Genomic DNA, 26842 nt, shown 5'->3' on the forward strand with positions numbered 1-26842 from the left:
TCCAATTCTCAATTAAATGAGATATATGATATATATGCTTCATGGCTATATATATTACATTTCTTATTATCACATAGTTTGCACATATAGTTATGCAGATTCAGTTTTCCAAATGTGATAGAAATGAAGAAGTCTAAGAAGCGAGAAACAAACAAAATTGGAAGAAAGAAAATAAGCTAGTTAATTTATTTTCCAGGCCTTGACTATGGGGGACATAAGTGTTGACACCATTTCTCCTGCAACTGAGTCTTCCCTAGAAAATGACACCAAGTTTGAGAAGATCAGTATTGGCCAGCATTCCTTGGTTGCTGTTGAACCACCTGTTTTATGGAAGAAAGGGGGTCGTTTGCTCTCTGGACATCTGGGGTTAAATGTTCTGCTGTTGGCCATTGTCCTTGTTAGCAGTGGAGCTTTCAATGATGTGGCAGTGGTTGACCGGGAGGTACTCTCTTTGCTGTGTGTCCTTATGGGCCTCACAGGCTGCTGGATGATGGTTTACCTGCTCTGGACATCAAGAAAGGAACGTCACACAACCCTAAAGGACTCCCATGCTGGACCCATCTGGCTTAGAGGTAAGAGCATAGAGTAATGGAGAATCATGTAATAGATGTGAAGATAATGATGATCAATGTAGTAGAATCATCTAGGTACAATATTTTATTCTTTAAATAATTCCTAATTACTGCTAGATGCCAAATTCACAAAGAAAATGTAATTATATTTATATACCGGTATAGAAAATTACCATATAAAATCAGACAGGATTCTTATTATATGTTTGAATCTATAGCTTCTCTCTAAAGACATAGTAAAAGAAGTTCTGGAAAGGTCATATAGGGCAGCTGGCTTAAAGAGGTTGTCCACTGCTTTAACACTGATGGCCTATCCTTAGGATAGGTCATCAGTGTCTGATCATCTGGGGTCCGATACTCAGCACACCTGCCGTTCAGCTGTTTTCTTTTGTAGTGGCGGCAGCAACAGGCTGCTTAAAATACTCAGTTCCAGAATAGCTCCATCTTCTGAGAGTGCCCACGGCTGGGTACTGCACATCCGCCTCCTATTCACATCAATAGTAGACAGATGTGCAATACCCGGACGTGACCACTATCAGAAGATGGAGCAATTCTGGAACTGAGCATTTCCAGCCACCTGCTGCCTCCGCCGGCATCAAAAACAGCTGAAGCAGCTGATCAGACACTGATGACCTTTCCAAAGCATAAGCCATCAATGTTTAAATGGTGGGCAACCTCTTTAAAATACTTGAGCAGCTACACCAAATACAATAGACATTACTAATTTTTCAATTCCAAAAAAAGTTATTACTACCTCATGTGTTTTTTTATTCTTTCATATATGCAACATTCTTAACACTAGAAGTCCCAGAAATTTCGAGCTCCCTCTTGAAGTCCCGAAAGAGGGTCAAATGACCCTTAGTCCAAACTGACAACTCTGATGGCTCCAATTAGCATCCTTTCATTTGTAAATGTGGCCATTGCCTGAGGAATCAGCAGGGGGCAATTGTGTAGATCCACCTCAACAAAGGTCTTGTAAGAGAGTGTAAATCCTTCAGGTCATTCGACCTGTCTCTGGGTTCCAAAGGTAGAAATGTTACATGATCCCTCTCTGGGACTTCTAGTGTTAAACACATTTTTGAGTATACGAACAAATATATTGTACATTTTAGTGAAACAACATTTACCAATACATAAGAAAAGCAATGATTTTCAATTATATGTTATTAGGTGTAATCAACTAAAGTGATAGCACTTTATTTTATACTTTTTTTATAATTTAGACTTGAATATTTTTGTTCTTTCAGTCTAAATACTTCCAATATTCTGCACTGAATAATATTTTAAAATCTTTGACTAAAAATATCTACATTTTAGTAGCACACAGTATCACTAAGAGATAGTCAAACAGAAAATCTGGCAAAAATGATGTCCCCAGAGAGTTTGACCACAAACTATTTAGGGAGAAATAACTACGGTATATACAGGGTGGGCCATTTATATGGATACATTTAAATGGGAATGGTTGGTGATATCAACTTCCTGCTTGTGGCTCATTAGTATATGGGAGGGGGGAAACTTTTCAAGATGGGTGGTGACCATGGCAGCCATTTTGAAGTCGTCCATTTTGGATTCAACTTTATTTTTTCCAATGGAAAGAGGGTCATGTAACACATCAGACTTATTGAGAATTTCCCAAAAAAAAACAATGGTGTGCTTGTTTTTAATGTAACCTTATTCGTTAATTAGTTATTTACAATTTTATGACCACTTATAGAATGTGTTCAAAGTGCTGCCCATTGTGTTGGATTGTCTTTGGTGGGATTTTTGGAGTCTATAATGTGAAGGGATGTCTCTGGTGAGTTTTTGGGTGTGAACAATGCTAGGTGGATGCTTGTGGTGGTATTTTAAGTGTCTATAATGCTGTAGGGATACTTGTGTTAGGATTTCGGGGGTGCAATGCTATAGGGATGTCTCTCTTTGGTTTTGTGGATATATAATGCTGTGGGTATGTCTGTGGTGGAATTGTGGGGGTCTTTGATGCCTGTGGTGGGATTGGAGATATGTGTAATTGGGGGTGATGCTTTCAATGGGATTTTAGGGGCTGTGAGTTTCTGGAGGGACACCTGTGGTGAAATTATTGGGGAAGCGATGCTGGAGGATGACTAATGGGATTTTTTTGGGGGTGTATCTTGCCAAATGTATGCCTGCTGTGAGATTTACCAGGTGTACAATGTTGATGAATGCCTAAAGTTTTACACACCAGGGAAAGCCCTACAATCCTTGCACATCTGCATAGCACTACAACTCAATGACAGCACCCTTTGCCCTACAAACCATATACAGCGCCCTTAGCCCCACAGGGACAGAACCCTTAGCTCTACAACTAAGGGACAGCTCTTGGATAGCCCTACTATCTAGGAACAGCTCTTGCATATCCCTACTACCCCAGCCCTAGTACCCAGGAACATCAGTCGTATAGTCCGACTACCTAAGGACAGCTGTTGCATACTCCTACTACCCAGTGACAGCTGTCACATAGCCCTACTACATAGGAACAGTTCTCTTATAGTCCTACTACCCAGGGACAGCTGTCGTGTAGCCCTAGTACCAGGGACAGCTGTGGTATAGCCCTACTACTCAGGGAAAGGTCTTGTATAGCATTTCTACACAGGGACAGCTCTCTGGCCTGTACCAAAGACAAATCTCAGACTCTTGGTACCTACATGACTACAAAAATTCTCTTCTTCTTTCCCTTTTGAAATTCTTTAACAGATTTGAAACATTGAATCATGATGTTACCAGAACCAGCACAATATAAACAGAACAGAGCAAATGCTCCAAGTTCAGTTCCCCCTTTGGTGTTGCTGCATAGATTCCTCGGTGTAAACGGGTAGGCAGGAAGATGCCACTGAAATGCCTTTAAATGTGTCTCTATCTCTGAGGCGTCTATCCAAACAAACAGCCAGTGTCATAGTCTCTTCCAGAGACTGCGGGCAGGGACTCTAAGCCATCATGTCTCTATTCTGACTCAAAAGCCCCAGATGGAACTGACTCTGAAGAGCAGAGTCATTCCAAGAGGCCTCTATTGTCCAACGTCTAACATGTGAGCAGTAGTCCTCATTCTATGGCCTCCATGAACCAGCTTGCAGATCTTGGATTCAGCAACAGTGACTTTGTATGGGCTATAATATGAATAAGTCCAGCTCACCCCGGAGACCATTCCAAATGTCGGCAGTAGAAGCACGAGATCCTGCTCAAAATGCGTCCCGTCGTGGTCGCACAATTCAACTAGGACCTGCTGTATCACATTTCAATGCCTATTATGGACTTTGCTTTTAGTAATATTTTTCATTAAAAACTGGGTTTTATTCAAAGATGCCTGAAAGCTGGATCACTCATTTCCTACAACTTTGGGTTGTCATAGATGAAAAACACCTCAATCAAGGAAAATGCCAGGGAATCCTCGGGTAGTGAAAATGCCCAGGCCTGTGAATCTCCACAGAATAAAGACAATACAATGCCAACTTGTTGACTACCACACCCAGAATAGACAGGATGGAGGCAAACGTACAATTTGCATGAGGCAAAAAAAATTGTAAACTTGCTTGCTGCTGCTGCAGCTTGATATCTACCTCTTCCATGAACAAGGCCTGTAGTTGCATGGCCAAGACGTTAACAGCATTCATAATAATGTCCCAGCACACTTTAATGGGTTGGCTAAAATGTTAGCTGAAGTCCATCTAGAAATATTGCCAGCACAGAAGATGCTGAAGATGAAACGAGTGTGTACATTTCAGGAAGACAATGTACTCAAACACACAGCCAAGAAAAATCTCAGTTGGTTTCAGAAAAAGAAAATAAAGCTTCTAGAATGGCCCAGCCAATCACCTGACCTGAATCCAATAGAAAATTTATGGAAGGAACTAAAACTCAGAGTTCATAGAAGAAGACTACGGAATCTTTAGGATTTGAAGAGTGTTTGTATGGAAGAATGGGCCAGAATCATTCCTGAGACGAGTTTCTCCATACAGGAGACATCTTGAAGCTGTCTTCACCAACAAATGCTTTTGTGTAAAGCAGGGCCAGCTCCAGGTTTTTGTGGCCCCCGGACGAAAAAGTCTCAGTGGGCCACATGCGCACACAGAAACGTACATAAACAGATATGACAGACACGTACACATAAAGGCATACATATACAACCCCTGGCAAAAATTATGGACTCACCTGGGTCTGAGGATGTGTGATGCCCCTGGACTATCAGGTCGTCACAGGGTATTGCACAATCTACCCTCCCATGCAGTATCCACCTCCCTCTTGGTTATGGGACCCTAACCAAATGGTGTTGCCTACATCAGCAAATCAAATTCTAGATGCAACCTGCACCACAGTCCATAGACACACCAGTGGACGGCTTGAGTGGAATAGAGTCGCCCACCTGGGGGGTCAGGGAGGGGAGGTGAGGAGTGTAGTCAGTTGGTTAGTGAATGGTGGTGGAGAGAGTAGCCCTCGAGCTGTGAGGAGCTCTGAGGAGGTCGGAAGCGGTGACTCCCATAAGGAAACTATCTAGGTTGCAGACGCTGGTCTGGGCCTAGAGGAGTCGGACCCCCGGTAACAGGGTATCGTAGCAAGGGGCTCGGATCTGTCGAGCAGGACAGTTGGTGGCCTTGCACCATCACTGGTCCGGGACCGAGGCACGACGGGGTAAGTGGACCCTAGGTCGGGGAGTAGCTGCATGCAACCCGATAATTTATTCGTGGAGAACGGAGCCTTCAAGATTAGTTTCCAACCGCTCCAAAATCAGGGCACTAGCGCGACGAGGGGGGATAGGACTTTCCACCCAAAACGGTTCAGAAAATCACAAACGTGAGCCCTGAGAGCAAGCTCCCACACTTAGCCACAGTGGGGAGCGGGACCCGGCAGGTTTCACACTACCGGAACCACCAGAGAAGTAAGCTTAGTGCCAAGAGGCAAGTCACGGATCACCAGGCAGCACCATTGGGGAAGAGACCTGAACTAGCTCCCCTCAGCGGCAGCGGTGTCCAATGATTTGGTTTACCCGGTTGTCGGTGTCTGCTTACTGGACTGAGTGAGTACAAGAGTGACCCCTGCATCCCACGGCCTTATCCTCCCACCAAATCCCGGGGCATTCCCCCTTCCCGTGGAGGGTCACAACACCTGGCTGAACCCCATCATCACCCCGGGTACTCCCCAAAGGCCACGGCGGTATTCACCCCAGTTACCGCGCACCACAGGTGGCATCACGAACTCTATAACCCCTTGTAAATACCCCCTTCATTTGAGTGGCCGCACAACCCCTGGGTCCGGAGACCCTCGAGCCACTGAGAACCCGGATCCGAGCAGCTCGGCTGCTTCTACGGGGGGCACAGATGTTCATTCAGTTGTTTACTTTTGTTTAAATAAAGCAGATCACACACATGGCACCAAACAAATTTCAAATGGCAACTTTCTGGCTTTAAGAAACACTAATAAAAATCATGAAAACATAATGTTCTAGCCAGTAATGGTTACTTTTCAAGACCAAAAAGGGGGGAAAAATTAAGTAATCAATCAATTATGAGAAAAAAATTATGGAATCATGAAAAACAAACAAAAAAATGAACCCTCCAATACATCACTAGTATTTTGTTGCACCACCTCTGGCTTTTATAACCGCTTGCAGTCTCTGAGGCATGGACTTAATGATCAACAAACAGTGCTCTTCATCAATCTGGCTCCAACTTTCTCTGATTGCTGTTGCCAGATCAGCTTTGCAGGTTGGAGCCTTGTCATGGACCATTTTCTTCAATTTCCACCAAAGATTTCAATTGGATTGAGATCCGCACTATTTGCAGGCCATGCCATTGATCTTCTTGTGTCTTGTGTCTTCTTTCTAGGAATGTTTTCACAGTTTTTGCTCTATGGCAGGATGCATTATCATCTTGATAAATGATTTCATCATCCCCAAACATAATTTCAATTGTTGGGATAAGAAAAGTGTCCAAAATTTTAATGTAAACTTGGCATTTATTCAAGATGTAATGACAGCCATCTCCCCAGTGCCTTTACCTGACATGCAGCCCCATATCATCAATGACTGTGGAAATTTACATGTTCTCTTCAGGCAGTAATTTTTTATTGTTTAGCTTTTCTGTATGTAAATCCCATTTCCTTTAGGCAGTTTTTTACAGTTCGGTCCCAGACATTGACTCCAGTTTCCTCCCATTCGTTCCTCATTTCTTTTGTTGTGCATTTCCTGTTTTGGAGACATATTGCTTTAAGTTTCCTGTCTTGACGCTTTGATGTCTTCCTTGGTCTACCAGTATGTTTGCCTTTAACAACCTTCCCATGTTGTTTGTATTTGGCCAGATTTTAGACACAGCTGACTGTGAACAACCAACATCTTTTGCAACATTGCGTGATGATTTACCCTCTTTTAAGAGTTTGAAATCCTCTCCTTTGTCTCAATTGACATCTCTAGTGTTGGAGCCATGATTCATGTCAGTCCACTTGGTGCAACAGCTCTCCAAGATGTGATCACTCCTTTTTAGATGCAGACTAATGAGCAGATCTTATTTGATGCAGATGTTAGTTTTGGGAAATGAAAATTTACAGGGTGATTCCATAATTTTTTTCCTCATAATTGAGTGATTGCATAATTTTTTATCCCTGTTTGGTCTTGAAAAGTAACAGTTACTGGCTAGCACATTATGTTTTCATGATTTTTTTTAGTGTTTCTTAAAGCCAGAAAGTTTCCATTTGAAATGACTTTAGTTTTGTGCCATGTCTGTGATCTGCTTTTTTAAAACGAAAGTAAACAACTGAATGAACATCCTCAGAGCCAGGTGAGTCCATAATTTTTGCCAGGGGTTGTATATACATATTTGAAGACAAAGTCCCTAAAATACATATAAACAGACAAAAATATACACACAATCACATACACTGACATACATAGATATATACATCATACGTGCACACCACAGACACATTAGAGATATTATTAATATGGAGAAGCCAGCAGCAGCCTCACTCACCTCCCCGCTTGTCTCCTTCCAGCTCCTCCTGGGCATGGAGCTGTGCAGACTGTGCTATGTGAAGGACATCACTTTAACAAACATGGCCGCGAACAGTGAGACTGCTGTATATATATCACAGGGAAGTCTGGGGGCTACAGTATATACATCACAGGGGAGCTTAGGGGCTACAGTAAATACATCACAGGGGAGGCTGGGGGCTACAGTATGTACATCACAGTGAAGGCTGGGGGCTACAGTATATACATTACAGGAGGGGCTGGGGCTACAGTATATACATCACAGGAAGGGCTGGAGCTGCAGGATATACATCACAGAAGAGGCTTGGAACATAGACAATACTGGGGAGGCATACACATTACTGTAGAGAGGCATACACATTACTGAGGGGCATACATGTTACCAAAGGGCATACACGTTACTAGGGCATATACACATTACTCGGGGAAATACACTTTACTGCGGGGCATACACATTACTAGGTAGGCATACACATCACTGGGGCATACATGTTACTGGGGGGGAACAGATGTTACTGGGAAGGCTTACACATCACTGGGGAAGGGGGCATATGGCTCTGGTGTTGAGGCTCATAATGCTCTAGTGGAGGAAACCATACAGCTCTGGTGGGGGGGCTTGGGGCATACAGTTCCGGTGAGGGGGCTGGGAACATACTGCTCTGCTCTGGTGAGGGGGCCGGGTGCATTCTGCTCTTTTCCCCCCTGCTGGGAGCATACTGATCTGCTCTAGTAGAGCTATACTGTTCTGGGGGATCCATGCTTCTATGATGTGTGGGGCAGGGGGCATACTGCTGTGCTCTGGTATTGGGGTTCATACAGCTCTGGTGGAGGGCCCCATACAGCTCTGGTGGGGGGGCTTGGGGCATACAGTTCTGGTGAGGGGGCTGAGGACATACTGCTCTGCTCTGGTGGGGGGGACCGGAGGCATTCTGCTCTGTTCCCACCTTCTGGGGGCATACTGATCTGCTCTGGTGGAGCCATACTACTCTGGGGGCCCATGCTGCTATGATATGGGGGGCAGGAGGCATCCTGCTCTCCTGTGGTGAGGGGGGCCAGGGGCATTCTGTTCTGCTCTGGTGGAGCCATACCGCTTTGGGGCGCCCGTGCTGCTCTGATGAGGGGGGCTGGGGGAATACTGCTCTGATTTGGTGAGGAGGGCTGGGGGCATACTGTTGTACTCTGGTAGGGATGGGGGCATACTGCTCTGCTCTGGTGGGGCCGGGGGCATACTGCTCTTCCCTGGTGGGGTCTGAGGCATACTACTCTGATGGAGCCATACTGCTCTGGGGCACTGGATCATACAGCTCAGATGGAGGGGGGCCCATACAGATGTGGGGGAGGGGGGTGGAACATACAGCTCAGGTGGAGGGAGGGCCATACACATCGGGGGGAGGGGGGTGGAACCTACCGCTCAGGACGGTGGAGGGCCCATACATTGCGGGAGGACATACACTGTGCTCCGTGTGCAGACAGGGAATGAGAGAGAAAGATACAGATAGAGAATGATCGAGACAGAGACAGACAGGGAATGAGAGAGACAGACAACGAATGAGAGAGACAGAGAGACAGGGAATGAGAGAGACAGAGACAGGGAATGAGACAGACAGAGACAGACAGACAGGGAATGAGAGAGACAGAGAGAGAGGAAGTGAGAGAGACAGAGGCAGACAGGGAATGAGAGAGACAGAGACAGTCAGGGAATGAGAGAGGCAGACAGGGAAAGAGACAGACAGACTGACTAGGAAAGAGTCAGACAGACTACATGCACACAGTATACATTACCACATCTTGCAGTTCCTGATCGGTGCAGAGCAGGAGAGGAGTCACTGGGACCTGCACAGAGGCTGCAGCAGCTACAGGACGTGCCAGTTCACCGGTCATGTGATCAGGCACATGATTAGTCAGATGACCTGACAGGTCCTTCACCTCAGCCTCCGTTCTGGTCCAGTACATTTCTTGTCTTTCTCTTCACCGATCACATATTGTAAATCAGTGCAGAGCAGCTCTCTGTGAGCGTCCCGCGCCCCCTCATTGACCTGCTGGCGGCCCCGTCCCCTGGGGCCCGGTGAGCTAAGGGATGAAAGGGGAGGAGCCCAGGCTGTCAGCGGGCCCCCCTCTGGCTTCTGCTTATAGAGCCCCTTACAGGAGTCATGGTTGTAATGCCCTGATGGCGGCACTGAGTGCGGCTGCCAGACCAAACACTGCAGTCGCCGGAACTCAGCCTGGGGCCAGCAGGACTGAAGATGGTGAGTGGGCACCCCCAGCTGTCCAGGGCCCCAGCATTTGCCCATGTGTGCCAGGTGCTGATGCCGGCCCTGGCTCCTCCTATACATAGTATGATACCTCTACACCTCACCTATACACAGTATGATGGTCTTACAGCTCCCCCAAAAGAATGGTCCACACACTGTATAATGGCCACCACAGTAGCCAACACACTGATTAATCGTCCCCACAGCAGCCCCCACATTGTATAATGGCTTCAATAGTAGCCCCTGACACTGCATGAGGGCCCCCAAAGTAGTCCACACAGTATATGACAGCCCCCTCATTAGCTCCCATAGTGTACAAAGGCCCCCCATTAGCTCCCACACTGTATAAAGGCTCCTCACACTGTGAGTAAGTGCCCCCCACACCAGTGGCATTGGGATCAGAAAATGGCAGCAAGTGCTCTAGACTGATGAGTCAAAATGTCAAATATTTGGTTGTAAAAAAAAAGGCAGTTTGTTTGCCAATGGGCTGAGGTATGGAACATTATCCTCTTCAACACCCGGAGATTTTCTGTTTTTCGTTTTTGTATTTTCCTCCCTTTCTTCCAAGAGCCATAACTTTTTTTGTCAATATAGCCATATGAGGGCTTGTTTTTTACAGGATGAGTTGTACTTTTGAGTTACAAGTGAAACAAGAAGAAATGATCCAACTTCCAGATTTTTTTTCCTTTAATATAGCAGGTCCATACGACATGTAAGGCTCACACCAGACGTTTTTCGAGCGTAATGCCAAAAGGGGTACTTTGCACACTACGACATTGCAGCTACGATGTCAGTGGAGTCAAATCGAAAGTGACGCACATCCGGCGTCGCTGTCGATATCGGAGTGTGTAAATCGTTTTTGATACGATTAACGACCGCAAAAGCGTCGAAATCGTATCATCGGTGTAGCGTCGGTCATTTCCATAATTTCGGAAGGACTGATGTTACGATGTTGTTCCTCGTTCCTGCGGCAGCACACATCGCTGTGTATGAAGCTGCAGAAGCAAGGAACATCTCCTACCTGCGTCCTGCGGCTCACGCCGGCTATGCGGAAGGAAGGAGGTGGGCGGGATGTTTACGTCCCACTCATCTCCGCCCCTCCCCTCCTTTTGGCCGCCTGTCGTGTGACGTTGCTGTGACGCCGCACGACCCGCCCCCTTAGGAAGGAGGCGGTTCGCCGGCCAGAGCGACGTAGCAGGGCAGGTAAGTCCGTGTGAAGTTGCTGCCATAGCGATAATGTTCGCTACGGCAGCTATAACACAATATGGTATGTGCGACGGGGGGCGGGGACTATCACGCTCGGCATCGCAAGCATCGGCTTGCGATGTCGTAGTGTGCAAAGTACCCCTTAGACTTGGTAAACACTCAACATTCTTCTTCTTTCACCTTGTACCTGACGGTGAAGCAGCAGCGGGATCCTTTGCTTTCTATTACCGACGGAACTGAGCGGTCTCCTGGTTGAGCTGGATTCTTTATCTTCAAACTATATATAGTACTTTTGAATTACACCATTCATTCTACCACATATTTTATTGGAAAACGGGAAAAAAATTCCAAGACAGTGAAAATGCAAAAAAAACACAATTCCTTGATTGTTTTTGTTTTTTTAATTACCATGTTCACTATATGGTAAAACTGACCTGGTAATATGATTTCCCAGGTCAGTATGAGTTTGTACATTCAAAACATGTATACTTTTACTTTTATCTAAGTCGTGAAAAAAAATTCTGAAGTTTGTAAAAAAAAATAAATAAAAATAAATTGCTCTTTTGTTGCCATTTTCCGAGACCTGTAGCGTTCTCATTTTTCGGGATTTGGGGCTCAGTGATGGCTTGTTTTTTGAGCTGACTTTCTTAATGATACCATTTTTGGGCAGATGCGGTGTTTAGATCATCTAATATTTCTTTTTAATGCAATGTTGCGGCAACCAAAAAAATCTCGATACGCCTTTTACCAATCAGATTCATTGATTTTATATTTTGATAGATTGGGCATTTCTTAATGCGGCAATTTCAAATATGTGTTTTGTTTTTCCTGTTTTATTTTCAATGGTGCAAAAGGTGGGTGATATGAACTTTTAGGTTTATTTTAATTTTTTCATATTTTACAAAACTTTTTTTTCTTTACTTTTTATTAATTTTAGTAGTCCACTTAGGGGATTTGAAGCTCATACACTGCAATTGCTTCTGCTGATCAGAGAGATGCGTCAGGAAGCACATCATGACAGCGACAGGGGTCATCAGTCGTCATAACAACCCATCGGCACCGCGTGATTGTGTCACGGGCTGCCAATGGAAGCGGAGAATCACACGGTCTCTCCTGGCGTGTGTTAGATTGAGCTGTCAGAGTTTGTCAACGCAATCTAACCAGTTAACTGGAGATCCACTTGCGCCTGTTAGCTGCATTTGTCTGCCGATCAGATCAGCAGACATGTGAGGAGAATAATGTGGGCTCACAAGGCGATTCCATTTTTCCGCAAGCTTGCATTAAAGGGACAGATACAACCTTGGACCTTGTATATGTACGCCAAAGGTTTTAAAGGGGTTAATGAGTGTCTGTTGGCATCAGTGAAGCATGATGAAGGCTCTTTATGATTGGGGGCTGCATTTCAGCATTAAATTGGGATTTGATCAAGATTTATGCTGTCCTTAAGGCCTGTTTCACACGTCAGTGATTCTGGTATGTTTGTGCTTTTTTTCAACGTACCAGAATCATTGACATACGCAGACCCATTAAAATCAATGGGTCTGCTCAAACATCAGTGATTTGTCACTGAAAGTGTCTCCGTGTGGCGTACCCGCATGTCCGTGATTGCCGAACGGAGACATGTCCATTTTTTTCTGGCATCACTGATGTCCCACGGACCACGCAGTGGTGTGATCCGTGAAACACGTGCCAGAAAAAAACGTGCTTATAAAATAAAAAACATTTTTACTCACCCGGCTCCAGCGACGCTCTATGCAGCCTGTTCTGCCTGCTGCTTCTGAGCCGGCTCATTACTGTCGTGCATATTCATGAATGCACGACACAGCCGACCCGGAAGCAGCTGCTGCGGAGGTCAGCGCCGGCCGGATGCTGCACCGCGGGAGCGTTCAGCACCATGGAGAGCGGGAGCTGGCGCAGGTGAGTTAATATCTATGTGCAATCACGGACTACGGAGAACGGAGCCCGGATTGCACATAGACAACCCACGTGTGCCGTAAATCACGGCGCACGGAGGGACATGTGCGTGTTTTACACGTCAGTGAAGAATGTCTGTGTTTTTCACTGACGTGTGAAATCGGCCTAATACTGAGGAATACAGGCAGATATTTCTCCATAGTGAAATACCATCAGGGAGGCTTTTGATTGTGTCCAAGTTTATTCTGCTGCAGGCTAATAAACAATCACACGAATATCATTAGGAACTTTCTTGAGGGTAAAGAAAAATAAAACGTCCTGTAAGTGATGATATGGCCCAAATAGAGCCTTGATCTCAATATTATTAAGTCTGTGTGTCATTACATGAAGACACAGAAAGATTTGCACAAGCCTTTACATCCACACATCTGTGGTTAGTAGTGATGAGCGAGTACTAAAAAGCTCGGGTGCTCGAAGCTCGGGCCGAGCCTCCCAAGATACTCGTGTACTCGGCCCGAGCAACGAGCCCAATGTTATCCTATGGGAGACCCGAGTATTTTTGTGAAATGACCCCCCGGCAGCATGGAGAAACCCTAAAAATGTCACAAAAGTCTCAGAAGAGTGCTAAAAAGACATGGCAACCGCATGGGGAAGACCCCTTGAAGCATTTATCACTGAAAAGTCACAGCTGTGAACAATTTTGTCCGCGTTTTACGCCATTTTTACGGACTCACCAGAAAACCTTCCAAAATGACCCCAAAATGATTTTTCATGGCGGAAATGTTAAGGGCACATACCCAATAGTGAGATAGAGCTGGTGTATGTTACTTTTTGAGATTAATACATGAAAGATTTTACGTGAAAACATTGTGTGGCACTCCGATGTCCCTGAGAAGAGACGTACATGAAGGCCTCTTGAGTCTAATGGGCCCATTTTGAGGAAGTGAGTCTTTGTAGTATTTTCCTTTGCCAGGGCAGTCCAAAATTGTGAGGTTCACCAATGCACCTGCATACAGACGTGCATGAGGGCCTGTAAACCTGAAGTGCCCATTGTAAGGAAGTGGGTCTATTGTAGTATAGCCCTTAGGCAGGGCAGCCAAAAATTGGGAGGCTCCACATTGTCCCTGGATAGAGACGTGCATGATGGCCTGTAAACCTGAAGTGCCCATTGTCAGGAAGTGGGTGTATTATAGTATAGCCCTTAGGCAGGGCAGCCAAAAATTGGGAGGCTCCACATTGTCCCTGGATAGAGACGTGCATGATGGCCTGTAAACCTGAAGTGCCCATTGTAAGGAAGTGGGTCTATTGTAGTATAGCCCTTAGGCAGGGCAGCCAAAAATTGGGAGGCTCCACGTTGTCCCTGGATAGAGACGTGCATGATGGCCTGTAAACCTGAAGTGCCCATTGTAAGGAAGTGGGTCTATTGTAGTATAGCCCTTAGGCAGGGCAGCCAAAAATTGGGAGGCTCCACGTTGTCCCTGGATAGAGACGTGCATGAGGGCCTGTAAACCTGAAGTGCCCATTGGAAGTAAGTGGGTCTATTGTAGTATAGCCCTTAGGCAGGGCAGCCAAAAATTGGGAGGCTCCACGTTGTCCCTGGATAGAGACGTGCATGAGGGCCTGTAAACCTGAAGTGCCCATTGTCAGGAAGTGGGTGTATTATAGTATAGCCCTTAGGAAGGGCAGCCAAAAATTGGGAGGCTCCACATTGTCCCTGGATAGAGACGTGCATGATGGCCTGTAAACCTGAAGTGCCCATTGTAAGGAAGTGGGTCTATTGTAGTATAGCCCTTAGGCAGGGCAGCCAAAAATTGGGAGGCTCCACGTTGTCCCTGGATAGAGACGTGCATGAGGGCCTGTAAACCTGAAGTGCCCATTGGAAGTAAGTGGGTCTATTGTAGTATAGCCCTTAGGCAGGGCAGCCAAAAATTGGGAGGCTCCACGTTGTCCCTGGATAGAGACCTGTTAGGTTCTTAGTGCCTCCGTGCTTGCATTTAAAAACCGCACGTGTGTGCCTGTTGGTGGCAGCTTTCCGCTGCATTTGTGTGAGTTTTGCAAAAACTTGGATATAACGCACAAGTCTAGTGAATACACATCAGCACAGCATTGCAAAATGCGCAAGGGCGTTGTCAACGAACAAGGAAGTGGACGTGATGGTGGTGCAGGCAGAGACCGAGGTTGTGTGCAAGCTCTAATTTCGCCACAACAAAGGGCCACATCTAGTCGCTCGCACGTCCTGTCCCAAATTCTTGGGGACCGCAGCAGTACACCGCTCTTGAACCAAGACCAGTGTCAACAGGTTGTTAGTTGGATAGCGGATAATGCTTCCAGTCAGATTGGCACCACCACAAACACTCTGTCTTCCACACGGTCAAGTGTCAGTAGCCGTGATACTGCACCGCACATTTCAGAACCTGATCCTCCTTCCTACCACCAGGCCGAGTACACGTCCACGGACATTACTGATCCCACACTTGGACACTCGGAAGAGCTGTTCGTTCACGTTTCCATTCACAAATTCTGGCCTCTCGCCAGCTCCTGTTGAAGTGGGCCATGACGAGATTGTATGTACAGATGCCCAAATATTTGAGCAGCCACGTTCTCACGAAGTTGGCAACGTGTCTCAACAAGGGGTGGACGATGATGAGACACAATTGTCAGGAAGTCAGGAGGAGGAGCAGGGTGCGGAAGAGGAAGGCGACGTGGTGGATGATCCAGTAACTGACCCAACCTGGCAGGAGGATATGCAGAGCGAGGACAGCAGTGCACAGGGGGAGGGAGGCGTAGCATCCCAACAGGCAGTAAGAAGCAGAGTGGTGGCCCCAGGCAGACGTCAGGCAACTGTTCCCCGGAACAACACGACACAAGGTGCCTGTACAAATGTTAGGTCTTCCCGAGTCTGGCTGTAATACTATTGTATGTATTGAGGATTTCGATTGCGTTAGGGCAATGACAACCAGAGACGAGTTCTTGGTGCAAGACGTTTATAATATGCAACCAGCAAATATGTACATAAACGGAACAAAAACACAGTAGAACATAAATACAGGAAATACCTTCCAGGGACGGAGCGAAAGGGAATTCCCGGGACCGCGCACCGGACTCCCCCAGGGAGACCACCAAGAGCGAACCCCTATACAGGGACTGTCTGGCAATCACCCCAGAAGCCCTAAATGCGCAGCAGCCGGGACACAAAAGGGCAATAGGTAAGTCCAAAAATGTCCGTACGTGATGTGAGTCCAGAGTGGTATTAAACGGAAGGAACCGGGCAGAAGTGCCGACCAAAGACGGCAAACGGAGTCCGGGCACAGCTAGATGATACCAGATGAAGTCCAGAGTCGGTGTCGGTTGTTTTCCAAGAGGATCCGAATAACAATCAGGAACCAAAAGCAGCAGGGCAGGAGCACACAGGAAGCAGTATACTCAGGCACTGGACTAAGCTTTAGGGGCGGCTTTTAAACAGATGGACAGGAAGTAGGGCAACAGAACAGAAAACTCCATGTTAACAAAGGGCAAGCTCTTTCAAAAGAAAACTGGAAAACCCGGAACTCTGACACTGGCAGTTTTTTAAGTTGGCTCCAGATGATTCTAAAAAGGCCATTTGCAACACCTGCCATGCCAGCATCAGCAGGGGTACCAAAACTAGCAGCCTGACCACCACCAGCATGATCAGGCACATGTCAGCCAAGCACCCGACTTTGTGGGAAGTACAACAGAGTCGAGGAGCAGTGCTTGCTGATGTCACTGCTACGTCTTCGCTGGTTGTGCATGCGAGCCAATCCCCTGTCCATGCTGCCTGCGAACAAGCCTCCTCCACTCCTGCACCTGCAGTTGCCTACGCAGAAAGAACACCATCATCAAGCACGTCCTTGTCCCAGCGCAGCGTTCAGTTATCCATTCAGCAAACCTTTGAACGCAGGCGCAAATACACTGCCAACACCCCACATGCCACAGTTCTAAATGCTAACATTTCGCGACTGCTTGCGCTGGAAATGTTGCCTTTTAGGCTGGTTGAGACAGAAGCATTCCGCGACCTGATGGTGGCAGCTGTCCCACGTTACTCGGTCCACAGCCGCCACTATTTCTCCCGGTGTGCCGTCCCCGCATTGCATAACCACGTGTCACAAAACATCACACGTGCCCTGAACAACGCTGTTTCAGCCAAAGTCCACCTAACCACAGACACGTGGACAAGTGCATGTGGGCAAGGCCGCTACATCTCGTTGACGTCACACTGGGTTAATATTGTGCAAGCTGGGACCCAGTCTGAGCGAGGGACGGAACACGTTCTTCACACACCAAGTTTTGCAGGCCCTACCTCAGTCAGGGTTTCACACACACTCTACAGCTCCGGAATGTCATGCTCCTCATCCTCCTCCTCCTCCTGCGCATCCTGATCCACTTTACCCTCCACACCAGTCCCAATCTGGAAGTGTCGCGGGCGGAGGAGGGGACGGTGCGCTCTCCCACTGCTCGGGTCCGGCTGACGCTGCTCTACGGCTGCTGCTGCTCGTTGGCTCGAGCGATGGCCGGATCCCGGGGACTCGAGCGGCGCTACTCGCCCGTGAGTGAAAAGGGGTGGTTTGGGTTTTGGGGATATTGTCCGTGACGCCACCCACGGTTGTGGTGATTGTGTGGACACCACCGCTGCTCTGGACGGGGATCCCGGGAGCCTGTGACAGGGAGCAGCTTTGTTGTTATTTCTCCCCTCCGTGGGTAGGGGGGTTGGTTGTCCCGGGGCCTGGTGATGGGGTAGAGATGGATGACAGGCGGGTTGCGGGGCCTGATGAGGTGCAGGGTCGCAGGGGCAGCGCTGTGCCGCACGGCACGGAGGTACTCACTCAGCCCAATGATGATGACACAGTTCACGGTAAAACAAGTGGCTGGATGGACGGGTCACTCGGACGGCTGCGGTTGTTCCTCCCTGCAGGTTAGTGATGACTGTCTCTCCCTGCACCTAAGTTAAGTGTTGGTAGTGATGGTTTCCCAACGGTAACCCGCTCCCCGACCTGGATATGGGCCGGAGGAGCCCCTTTTGCCCACAGGCGCTGGCCCTGGGAGACGGTTGCCCTTGGCGGTGGCGGTGTCTCCCCTTCACGGTTGTACGGTTGCCTTCTATCTGGACTTGGCTGTTTGGAAACCCTGAGGTCCCCTTCACTAACGGATTTGGCAAATTCACGGCGACACCAAGCCTTGCCGGGATCCGAAAGTCCTCTGCCAATGGTGCTGGCTTCTCTTTGTATACCGGTCCGGTACGGCCGGGTCACCACCCGTCCACGGTCCTTACGGCAGACTCCAATCGGCCTCCACTGCAGACGGTCACCACATCCTGCCAACCTTGCTGTCCTGTCCGGGCCACACACCCGGACCAATTTCAGGCTCTTTGCTGTCACTTTTCTCCTCTCTACTACTTTCCTCCTTCCACTTCCTTAGCTTAACTCTCACTGCCTGTGTTTTCCCTCCTCCTCGGTGGGTGGAGACCAACCGCCTGGCTCCACACCCTGGTGTGGACAACAGCCCCTGGGGAAGGCAACAAGGATTTTGTGTTTTGACTATGATATGCCTGCAGGGAGTGTGGGGTGTTTAAGTGTTGTGCTCTGTGGCCCCTGGCTTGTCCAGGGCGACACAGAAGCACTGCAGCACTGCCTCGGCGAAGCGGCAACAGGCAGTGCTGAAGCTAATCTGCATAGGTGACAAACCCCACAATGCAGAAGAGGTGTGGACAGCTCTGAAACAGCAGGCAGATCACTGGCTCACAACTCTGAACCTAAAGCCAGGAAAGGTCGTGTGTGACAATGGCCGGAACCTGGTGGCGGCTTTGAGGCGAGGCCAGCTGACACATGTTCCATGCGTGGCCCATGTGCTCAACCTCGTGGTTCAGCGGTTTCTAAAGTCATACTCAGAGCTGTCTGATCTGCTGGTAAAAGTTCGCCGCCTGTCTGCACATTTTCGAAAGTCACCTACTGCTTCAGCCGGCCTTGCCGGCTTAAGACGCCGTTTGCATCTTCCGGCACACAGACTGGTGTGTGATGTCCCCACGCGTTGGAATTCAACTCTGCACAAGTTGGTCAGGATATGTGAGCAGAAGAGGGCAGTTGTTGAGTACCTGCATCACCTAAGCCGTCGGGAAATGGGTCAAACTCCACACATAACACCTGAGGAGTGGAGATGGATGTCCGACCTATGCACCATCCGCCAAAACTTTGAGGACTCCACCAAGATGGTGAGCGGCGATGACGACATTATTAGCGTCACCATACCGCTTCTCTGCCTTCTAAAATGGTCTCTGCTCAAAAAACAACCATGATGCATTGCAGGCGGAGCGCGATGAGTTTGAGCAAGAAACAGTAGTGGGTGTGGGTGATGATAACACACAGCCCAGCCTCGTCTCATCACAACGTGCAGTGGAGGACTATGACGAGGAGGAGGATGAAGACATGGAGCAACTCTCTGGCCAAATTGAGGATATGACATGCAGTCATATCCTCGGTTCAGCGTGGCTGGCCAGAGGACAGGGTAGATGATGAGGTGGAGGAGAAGGAGGACAGCATGTTCAGTCATCGTGTTGGTCAGGATACTGAAGTGATGGCTGTTAAGAGTCTGGCACACATGGCTGACTTTATGGTAAGCTGCCTGTCTCGTGACCCTCGCGTTAAGAACATCTTGGCCGACAATCATTACTGGTTGGTAACACTGTTAGACCCACGCTAAAAGGAGAACTTTATGTCTCTTATTCCCGAGGCGGAGAGGTCAGGCAAAATGCAGCAGTTCCAGAAGGCGATAGTCACGGAAGTAGGCAAAGCATTCCCCTCACAAAACGCTAGCGGCATAGGTCAGGAATCAGTGGACAACCAAGGCGTACAGCCGAGAGGGGCACAAGTCCAATCCGCCAGAGGTAGGGGAATAGTCTTTAAGATGTGGGACAGTTTTCTCAGCCCCTCACATACCACAGCCCCTGAGGTGAGGGGTAGTGCCACAAGAAATCCTAAGTTTGGCCAGATGCTCAAGGAGTACCTTGCAGATCAAACAACTGTACTCCGACATTCCTCTGTGCCTTACAATTAATGTGTATCCAAGCTGGACACGTGGCATGAATTGGCTCTCTACGCCTTGGAAGTCCTGGCCTGCCCTGCCGCTAGCGTTTTGTCAGAGCGTGTTTTTAGTGCCGCAGGTGGAATCATTACAGATAAACGCACCCGCCTGTCAACTGTAAATGCTGACAGGCTGACTCTGATCAAGATGAACAAGGGTTGGATTTGGCCAGACTTCACCACACACACCAACAACAAATGACAGCGGAATTTAAAGTTTGTAACGGGAATTTGCCATGTACCTCCACTCACCCATGGTAACACACTTCTGGACTTTGGCTAATCGCTGGACTGCTCCTCCTTCTCCTCATGCGCCATCATGGTGACCGTTACAATAGTTAAGCCGTTGTTTCAGGTATACCCCCAGTGGTAAATTTTTTCGCCCATTCTTTCTGAATGGGCATTACAACGACAGGAGACCCGCTCCTTTGCAATGGGAACAATGTTTTGAGGCCCTCATGCACATCTCTATCCAGGGACAATGTGGAGCCTCCAAATTTTTGGCTGCCCTGCCTAAGGGCTATACTACAATAGACCCACTTCCTTACAATGGGCACTTCATGTTTACAGGCCATCATGCACGTCTCTATCCAGGGACAATATGGAGCCTGACGCTGCCACCGACTGCCACACACGTGCTGTTTTTAAATGCAAGCACGGACGCAATAAGAACCTAACTGGTTTTTAGGAGCGACAATTACTGAGAAGTCTGACACTATCAGACACTGCTGACTGACGTGTATTATACACTAGACTTGTGCGTTATATAATAGTTTGTGCAAAACGCGCACCTGTACGCTGCCACCGACAGACACACACGTGCTGTTTTTAAATGCAAGCACGGACGCAATAAGAACCTAACTGGTTTTTAGGAGCGACAATTACTGAGAAGTCTGACACTATCAGACACTGCTGACTGATGTGTATTATACACTAGACTTGTGCGTTATATAATAGTTTGTGCAAAACGCGCACCTGTACCCTGCCACCGACAGGCACACACGTGCTGTTTTTAAATGCAAGCACGGACGCAATAAGAACCTAACTGGTTTTTAGGAGCGACAATTACTGAGAAGTCTGACACTATCAGACACTGCTGACTGACGTGTATTATACACTAGACTTGTGCGTTATATAATAGTTTGTGCAAAACGCGCACCTGTACGCTGCCACCGACTGCCACACACGTGCTGTTTTTAAATGCAAGCACGGACGCAATAAGAACCTAACTGGTTTTTAGGAGCGACAATTACTGAGAAGTCTGACACTATCAGACACTGCTGACTGACGTGTATTATACACTAGACTTGTGCGTTATATAATAGTTTGTGCAAAACGCGCACCTGTACGCTGCCACCGACAGACACACACGTGCTGTTTTTAAATGCAAGCACGGACGCAATAAGAACCTAACTGGTTTTTAGGAGCGACAATTACTGAGAAGTCTGACACTATCAGACACTGCTGACTGACGTGTATTATACACTAGACTTGTGCGTTATATAATAGTTTGTGCAAAACGCGCACCTGTACGCTGCCACCGACAGACACACACGTGCTGTTTTTAAATGCAAGCACGGACGCAATAAGAACCTAACTGGTTTTTAGGAGCGACAATTACTGAGAAGTCTGACACTATCTGGACTGTTTTAGACTGTGTACACCAGCCCCAGATATGATGAAGGCTGGTATACGGTCACCACTAGGAATGGCTATATACCCTGCCTGCCTGCCTGCCTGCCTGTATACTGCTACAATAGTCCTGACAAGGACTCTTCTGGTCACTAGCCTGTATTCCGACCTGGCTATACCCTGCCTGTATATAGCAACAATAGTCCTGAGAAGGACTCTGCTACTGTACTCCGTCCTGGCTATACCCTGCCTGCCTGTATACAACTAGAATAGTCCTGAGAAGGACTTTTGGTCACACTGTTTGCAGCCCTGCAACTGAAAAAGCTATAAAGGGCCGCAAAGCTTTCCCTGAATCAGCGACACTCTCCCTGCACTGACTGTCTGGATAGCTGTGAGCAGAGCACAGCGCGCCGGCCGGTATAAAGGCTCGGTCACGCTGTGCAGGCCGGCCAATCACTGCAATTCCACAACTAACAGGGCTGTGGCATTGCAGTGGTCTGCCAGCCAATCCCTGCATGAGGGCTGGCTCTCAAAAGAGCGCCAACATGCAGAAATGAAGACCACGAGTACAGCACGAGTATCGCGAGATTACTCGGTCCCCGCCGAGCAGCCCGAGTACAGCGATACTCGTGCGAGTACCGAGTAGTTACAAGCATGCTCGCTCATCACTAGTGGTTAGTTCTCCAAGATGTTTGTAACAAACTTGCTGCAGAGTTTTTCAAAAACTGTGTAGTGTACCTAGAAGAACTGATGCTAAGGGATGGCCAAACCAGGTATTGATTTTTTTTTTTTAGATTTCTCTTTTGTTTATTCACTTTGCATTTTGTTCATTGATAAAACAAATAAAATATTAATACTTGTATGTTTGAAAAGCCTTTTTACTTTGCAGCATTTTTTTCCACACCCACCCAACACAGTGCTTATTGTATAATATATACATATCTATTATTCTGTCTGTCTGTCTGTCTGTCTGTCTGTCTGTCTGTCTATCTGTCTGTCTGTCATGCTCCGAAATTGTGTCCTTACGGTGACACAAAGCTGATTGGCCGCTGGGCTCGCCATGGCCCCGCCCCCCCCCACGGATTGGCCTCTCGCCCCGGCTCTCTGCAGGCCCCGCCCCCCTCACGCAATGCACGCTCGCTCTGGCCCAACTGACACGGAGCCCCGATTCCCAGGTGAGTACACACACACACATCAGATCACACTCACTCTCACACTCACTCTCACACACACCTCACACATCACAACATGCTGGGATATCTCTTGCTTCTACACCGGCTCCGTCAGGATCCCAGCAGCGCCAGACATAACCTTGCGATGCTGGGATCTTCACGGAGGCCGTGAAAGCTGGTAACCATTATACACATCGGGTAACTAAGGTCCCTTAGTTACCCGATGTGTATCATAGTTAACAGTGTACAGCGGCTCACACTCACTCTCATACACACCTCACACACACATCACATCGCATCCACACATCAAGGTCCTGCAGCGCCGGAAAATACAGACACATAACAGCACACACACATAACAGCACACACATACACACACACAAATCAGATCACACTCACTCACACACACACATCACATCGCATCCACATACTCACAACATCCTGGGATATCGCTTGCTTCTCGGCCTCGATACTGTGCTGTTGTGATCTTCCAGGACCTGCCGGAGGATCACATGGCCAGAAGCATGTGATATCCCCGGATGTTGTGAGTATAAGCGCGTATGTGCGATATCGTCAGTGTCTGTGTGTGTGAGTGTATGCGATCGGGTGTGTGTGAGTGTATGCGATCGGGTGTGTGTGAGTGGATGCGATCGGGTGTGTGTGAGTGGATGCGATCGGGTGTGTGTGAGTGGATGCGATCGGGTGTGTGTGAGTGGATGCGATCGGGTGTGTGTGAGTGGATGCGATCGGGTGTGTGAGTGGATGCGATCGGGTGTGTGAGTGTCGGCAGAGGAGCACGGCGTGCTGGAGGAGGCTGGGAGCAGAGAGGCTGATCATGGGGAAGGCTGGGAGGAGAGAGGCTGATGGTGGGGGAGGCTGGGACGAGGGAGGCTGATGCTGGTGGAGGCTGATGCTTGGGGAGGCTGGGAGCGGAAGGCTGATGCTGAGGGAGGCTGGGAGAGGGAGGCTGGGAGGAAGGAGGCTGGGAGGAGAGAGGCTGATCCTGGGGAAGGCTGGGAAGGGGAGGCTGATGCTGGGGGAGGCTGGAAGGAGAGAGGCTGGAAGGAGAGAGGCTGATGCTGGTGGAGGCTGATGCATGGGGAGGCTGATGCTGGGGGAGGCTGGAAGGAGAGAGGCTAATGCTGGTGGAGGCTGATGCTTCGGGAGGCTGATGCTGGGGGAGACTGGGAGGGGAAGGCTGATGCTGAGGGAGGCTGGGAGGAAGGAGGCTGGGAGGAGAGAGGCTGATCCTGGGGAAGACTGGGAACGGGAGGCTGATGCTGAGGGAGGCTGGAAGGAGAGAGGCTGATGCTGGGGGAGGCTGGAAGGAGAGAGGCTGATGCTGGTGGAGGCTGATGCTTGGGGAGGCTGATGCTGGGGGAGACTGGGAGCGGAAGGCTGATGCTGAGGGAGGCTGGGAGAGGGAGGCTGGGAGGAAGGAGGCTGGGAGGAGAGAGGCTGATCCTGGGGAAGGCTGGGAAGGGGAGGCTGATGCTGAGGGAAGCTGGAAGGAGAGAGGCTGATGCTGGGGGAGGCTAGAAGGAGAGAGGCTGAGGCTGGGAGGAGAGAGGCTGATGCTGGGGAAGGCTGATGCTGAGGGAGGCTGGGAGGGGAAAGCTGATGCTGGGGAAGGCTGGGAGGACAGAGGCTGGGAGGAGAGAGGCTGATCCTGGGGAAGGCTGGGAGAGGGAGGCTGATGCTGGAGGAGGCTGGAAGGAGAGAGGCTGATGCTGGCGGAGGCTGATGCTGGGGAGGCTGGGAGAGGGAGGCTGATGCTGAGGGAGGCTGGGAGGAGGGAGGCTGGGAGAGGTAGGCTGAGAGAAGAGAGGCTGATGCACACACACACACACACACACACACACACACCCACGCGCGCGCACTGCACAACACACCACACACACACACACACTGGGAACCACAAACAACTGCCCTACACAGACACCCACACACACAGACAACGCTGCACACACACAACACCCAACACACAAACACCGCGGCACACACAAATATACGCACATACCGCACAACACACACATTGCTCAAAACATACCTCCCCCCAAAACACACCACACACACACAAACCGCGCAACACACACACAACGCTACAGACACACAGCGCTCCACAAACAACGCAACACACGCAACACACATACAACACCGCTCTCACCCCCCGTCACACCCAGACAACACCCAGAACATGTACAGCGCCTACACAAACACTTGGTAACTACAGACAACAACATCTCTCTATATATATATATATATATAACAAAAATCATACATGAACTACACAATACGTAAATTCTAGAATACCCGATGCGTAGAATCGGGCCACCTTCTAGTATATATATAATTGCCTTATTCTGTCTGTCTGTCTGTCTGTATGTCTGTCTTGCTCCAAAATTGTGTCCTTACAGTGACAACTTTCGGATTGGCCACCGGGCTCGGCCTGGCCCCGCCCACCCCCACGGATTGGCCGCTCACCTCGGCCTGGCCCCGCCCCCCGCATGGATTGGCTACTCGCCCTGACACTCCGCACGCATCGACCGCTCGGCCACGCCCCTTCCCCCGAATTCAAACGAAGCCCCGACTCCCCCAGCCCAGACATAACCTTGCGATGCTGGGACGTGACGGAGCCGGTGTACGCTGGTAACCATGATAAACATCGGGTAACTATATCATGGTTACCAGCATACACCAGACATAACCTTGCAATGCTGGGACGTGACGGAGCCGGTGTACGCTGGTAACCATGATAAACATCGGGTAACTATATCATGGTTACCAGCGTACACCGGTGCGGTCAATAATGAAGTGTCATGCAGCGGTGAAAGAGTTAAAGACACTGCAAGACACTTCATTATAGGCAGCAGGCACCCCCAGAAGAGAGAAGACAGAAGAAAGAAGACCCCGCAGTCATACTCACCAGACGCCGACCGGGAGCAGGTGAGCACATCAAGGTCCTGCAGCGGCGGAACACACACACACACACATAAGAACAGACACACACACACATCAGATCACACTCACTCACTCTCACACACACCTCACACACCCATCAGATCGCATCCACACACTCACAACATCCGGCGATATCGCTTACTCCTAGGCGGCGATACTGTGCCCTGTGCAGTGACCTTCCAGGACCTGCCGGAGGATCACATGGCCGGAAGCATGTGGTATCTCCGGATGTTGGGTGTGTGTGAGCGCGTATGTGCGATATCGTCAGTGTGTGTGTGTGCGTGTATGCGATCGGGTGTGTGTGTGCGTGTATGCGATCGGGTGTGTGCGTGTATGCAATCGGGTGTGTGCGTGTATGCGATCGGGTGTGTGCGTGTATGCGATCGGGTGTGTGCATGTATGCGATCGGGTGTGTGCGTGTATGCGATCGGATGTGTGCGTGTAAGCGATCGGGTGTGTGCGTGTATGCGATCGGGTGTGTGCGTGTATGCGATCGGATGTGTGCGTGTATACTGTCTGATGTGTGACTGTGGAGCACGATGGGGAGTGCGCAGCATGGGGGATGGAGCACGATGGGGGGTGCGCAGCATGGGGGATGGAGCATGATGGGGAGTGCGCAGCATGGGGGATGGAGCATGATGGGGAGTGCGCAGCATGGGGGATGGAGCACGATGGGGGGTGTGCAGCATGGGGAATGGAGCACGATGGGGGGTGCACAGCATGGGGGATGGAGTACGATGGGGGGTGCGCAGAATGGGGGATGGAGCACTATGGGGGGTGCGCAGCATGGGGGATGGAGCACGATGGGGAGTGCGCAGCATGGGAGATGGAGCACGATGGGGAGTGCGCAGCATGGGGGATGGAGCACGATGGGGGGTGCGCAGCATGGGGGATGGAGCACGATGGGGGGTGCGCAGCATGGGGGATGGAGCACGATGGGGGGTGCGCAGCATCGGGGATGAAGCACGATGGGGAGTGTGCAGTATGGGGGATGGAGCACGATGAGGAGTGCGCAGCATGGGGGATAGAGCACGATGGGGGGTGC

The 26842-nt window shown here is 49.2% G+C and overlaps 1 protein-coding gene across 1 annotated transcript in view; it reads left to right on the forward strand.

Moving 5' to 3' along the window:
• Positions 1-205: 205 nt before the first annotated feature.
• Positions 206-26842, forward strand: part of LOC142310005 (proton channel OTOP2-like) — a 109437-nt gene continuing 82800 nt past the window's right edge. Inside the window, exon 1 of the mRNA XM_075347482.1 lies at positions 206-572. Coding sequence (XP_075203597.1) covers positions 206-572 — 367 coding nt within the window. The remainder of the gene's footprint in view (positions 573-26842) is intronic.

Source organism: Anomaloglossus baeobatrachus, chromosome 5, assembly GCF_048569485.1.
Source record: "Anomaloglossus baeobatrachus isolate aAnoBae1 chromosome 5, aAnoBae1.hap1, whole genome shotgun sequence".
NCBI classification, from domain to species: Eukaryota; Metazoa; Chordata; class Amphibia; order Anura; family Aromobatidae; genus Anomaloglossus; species Anomaloglossus baeobatrachus.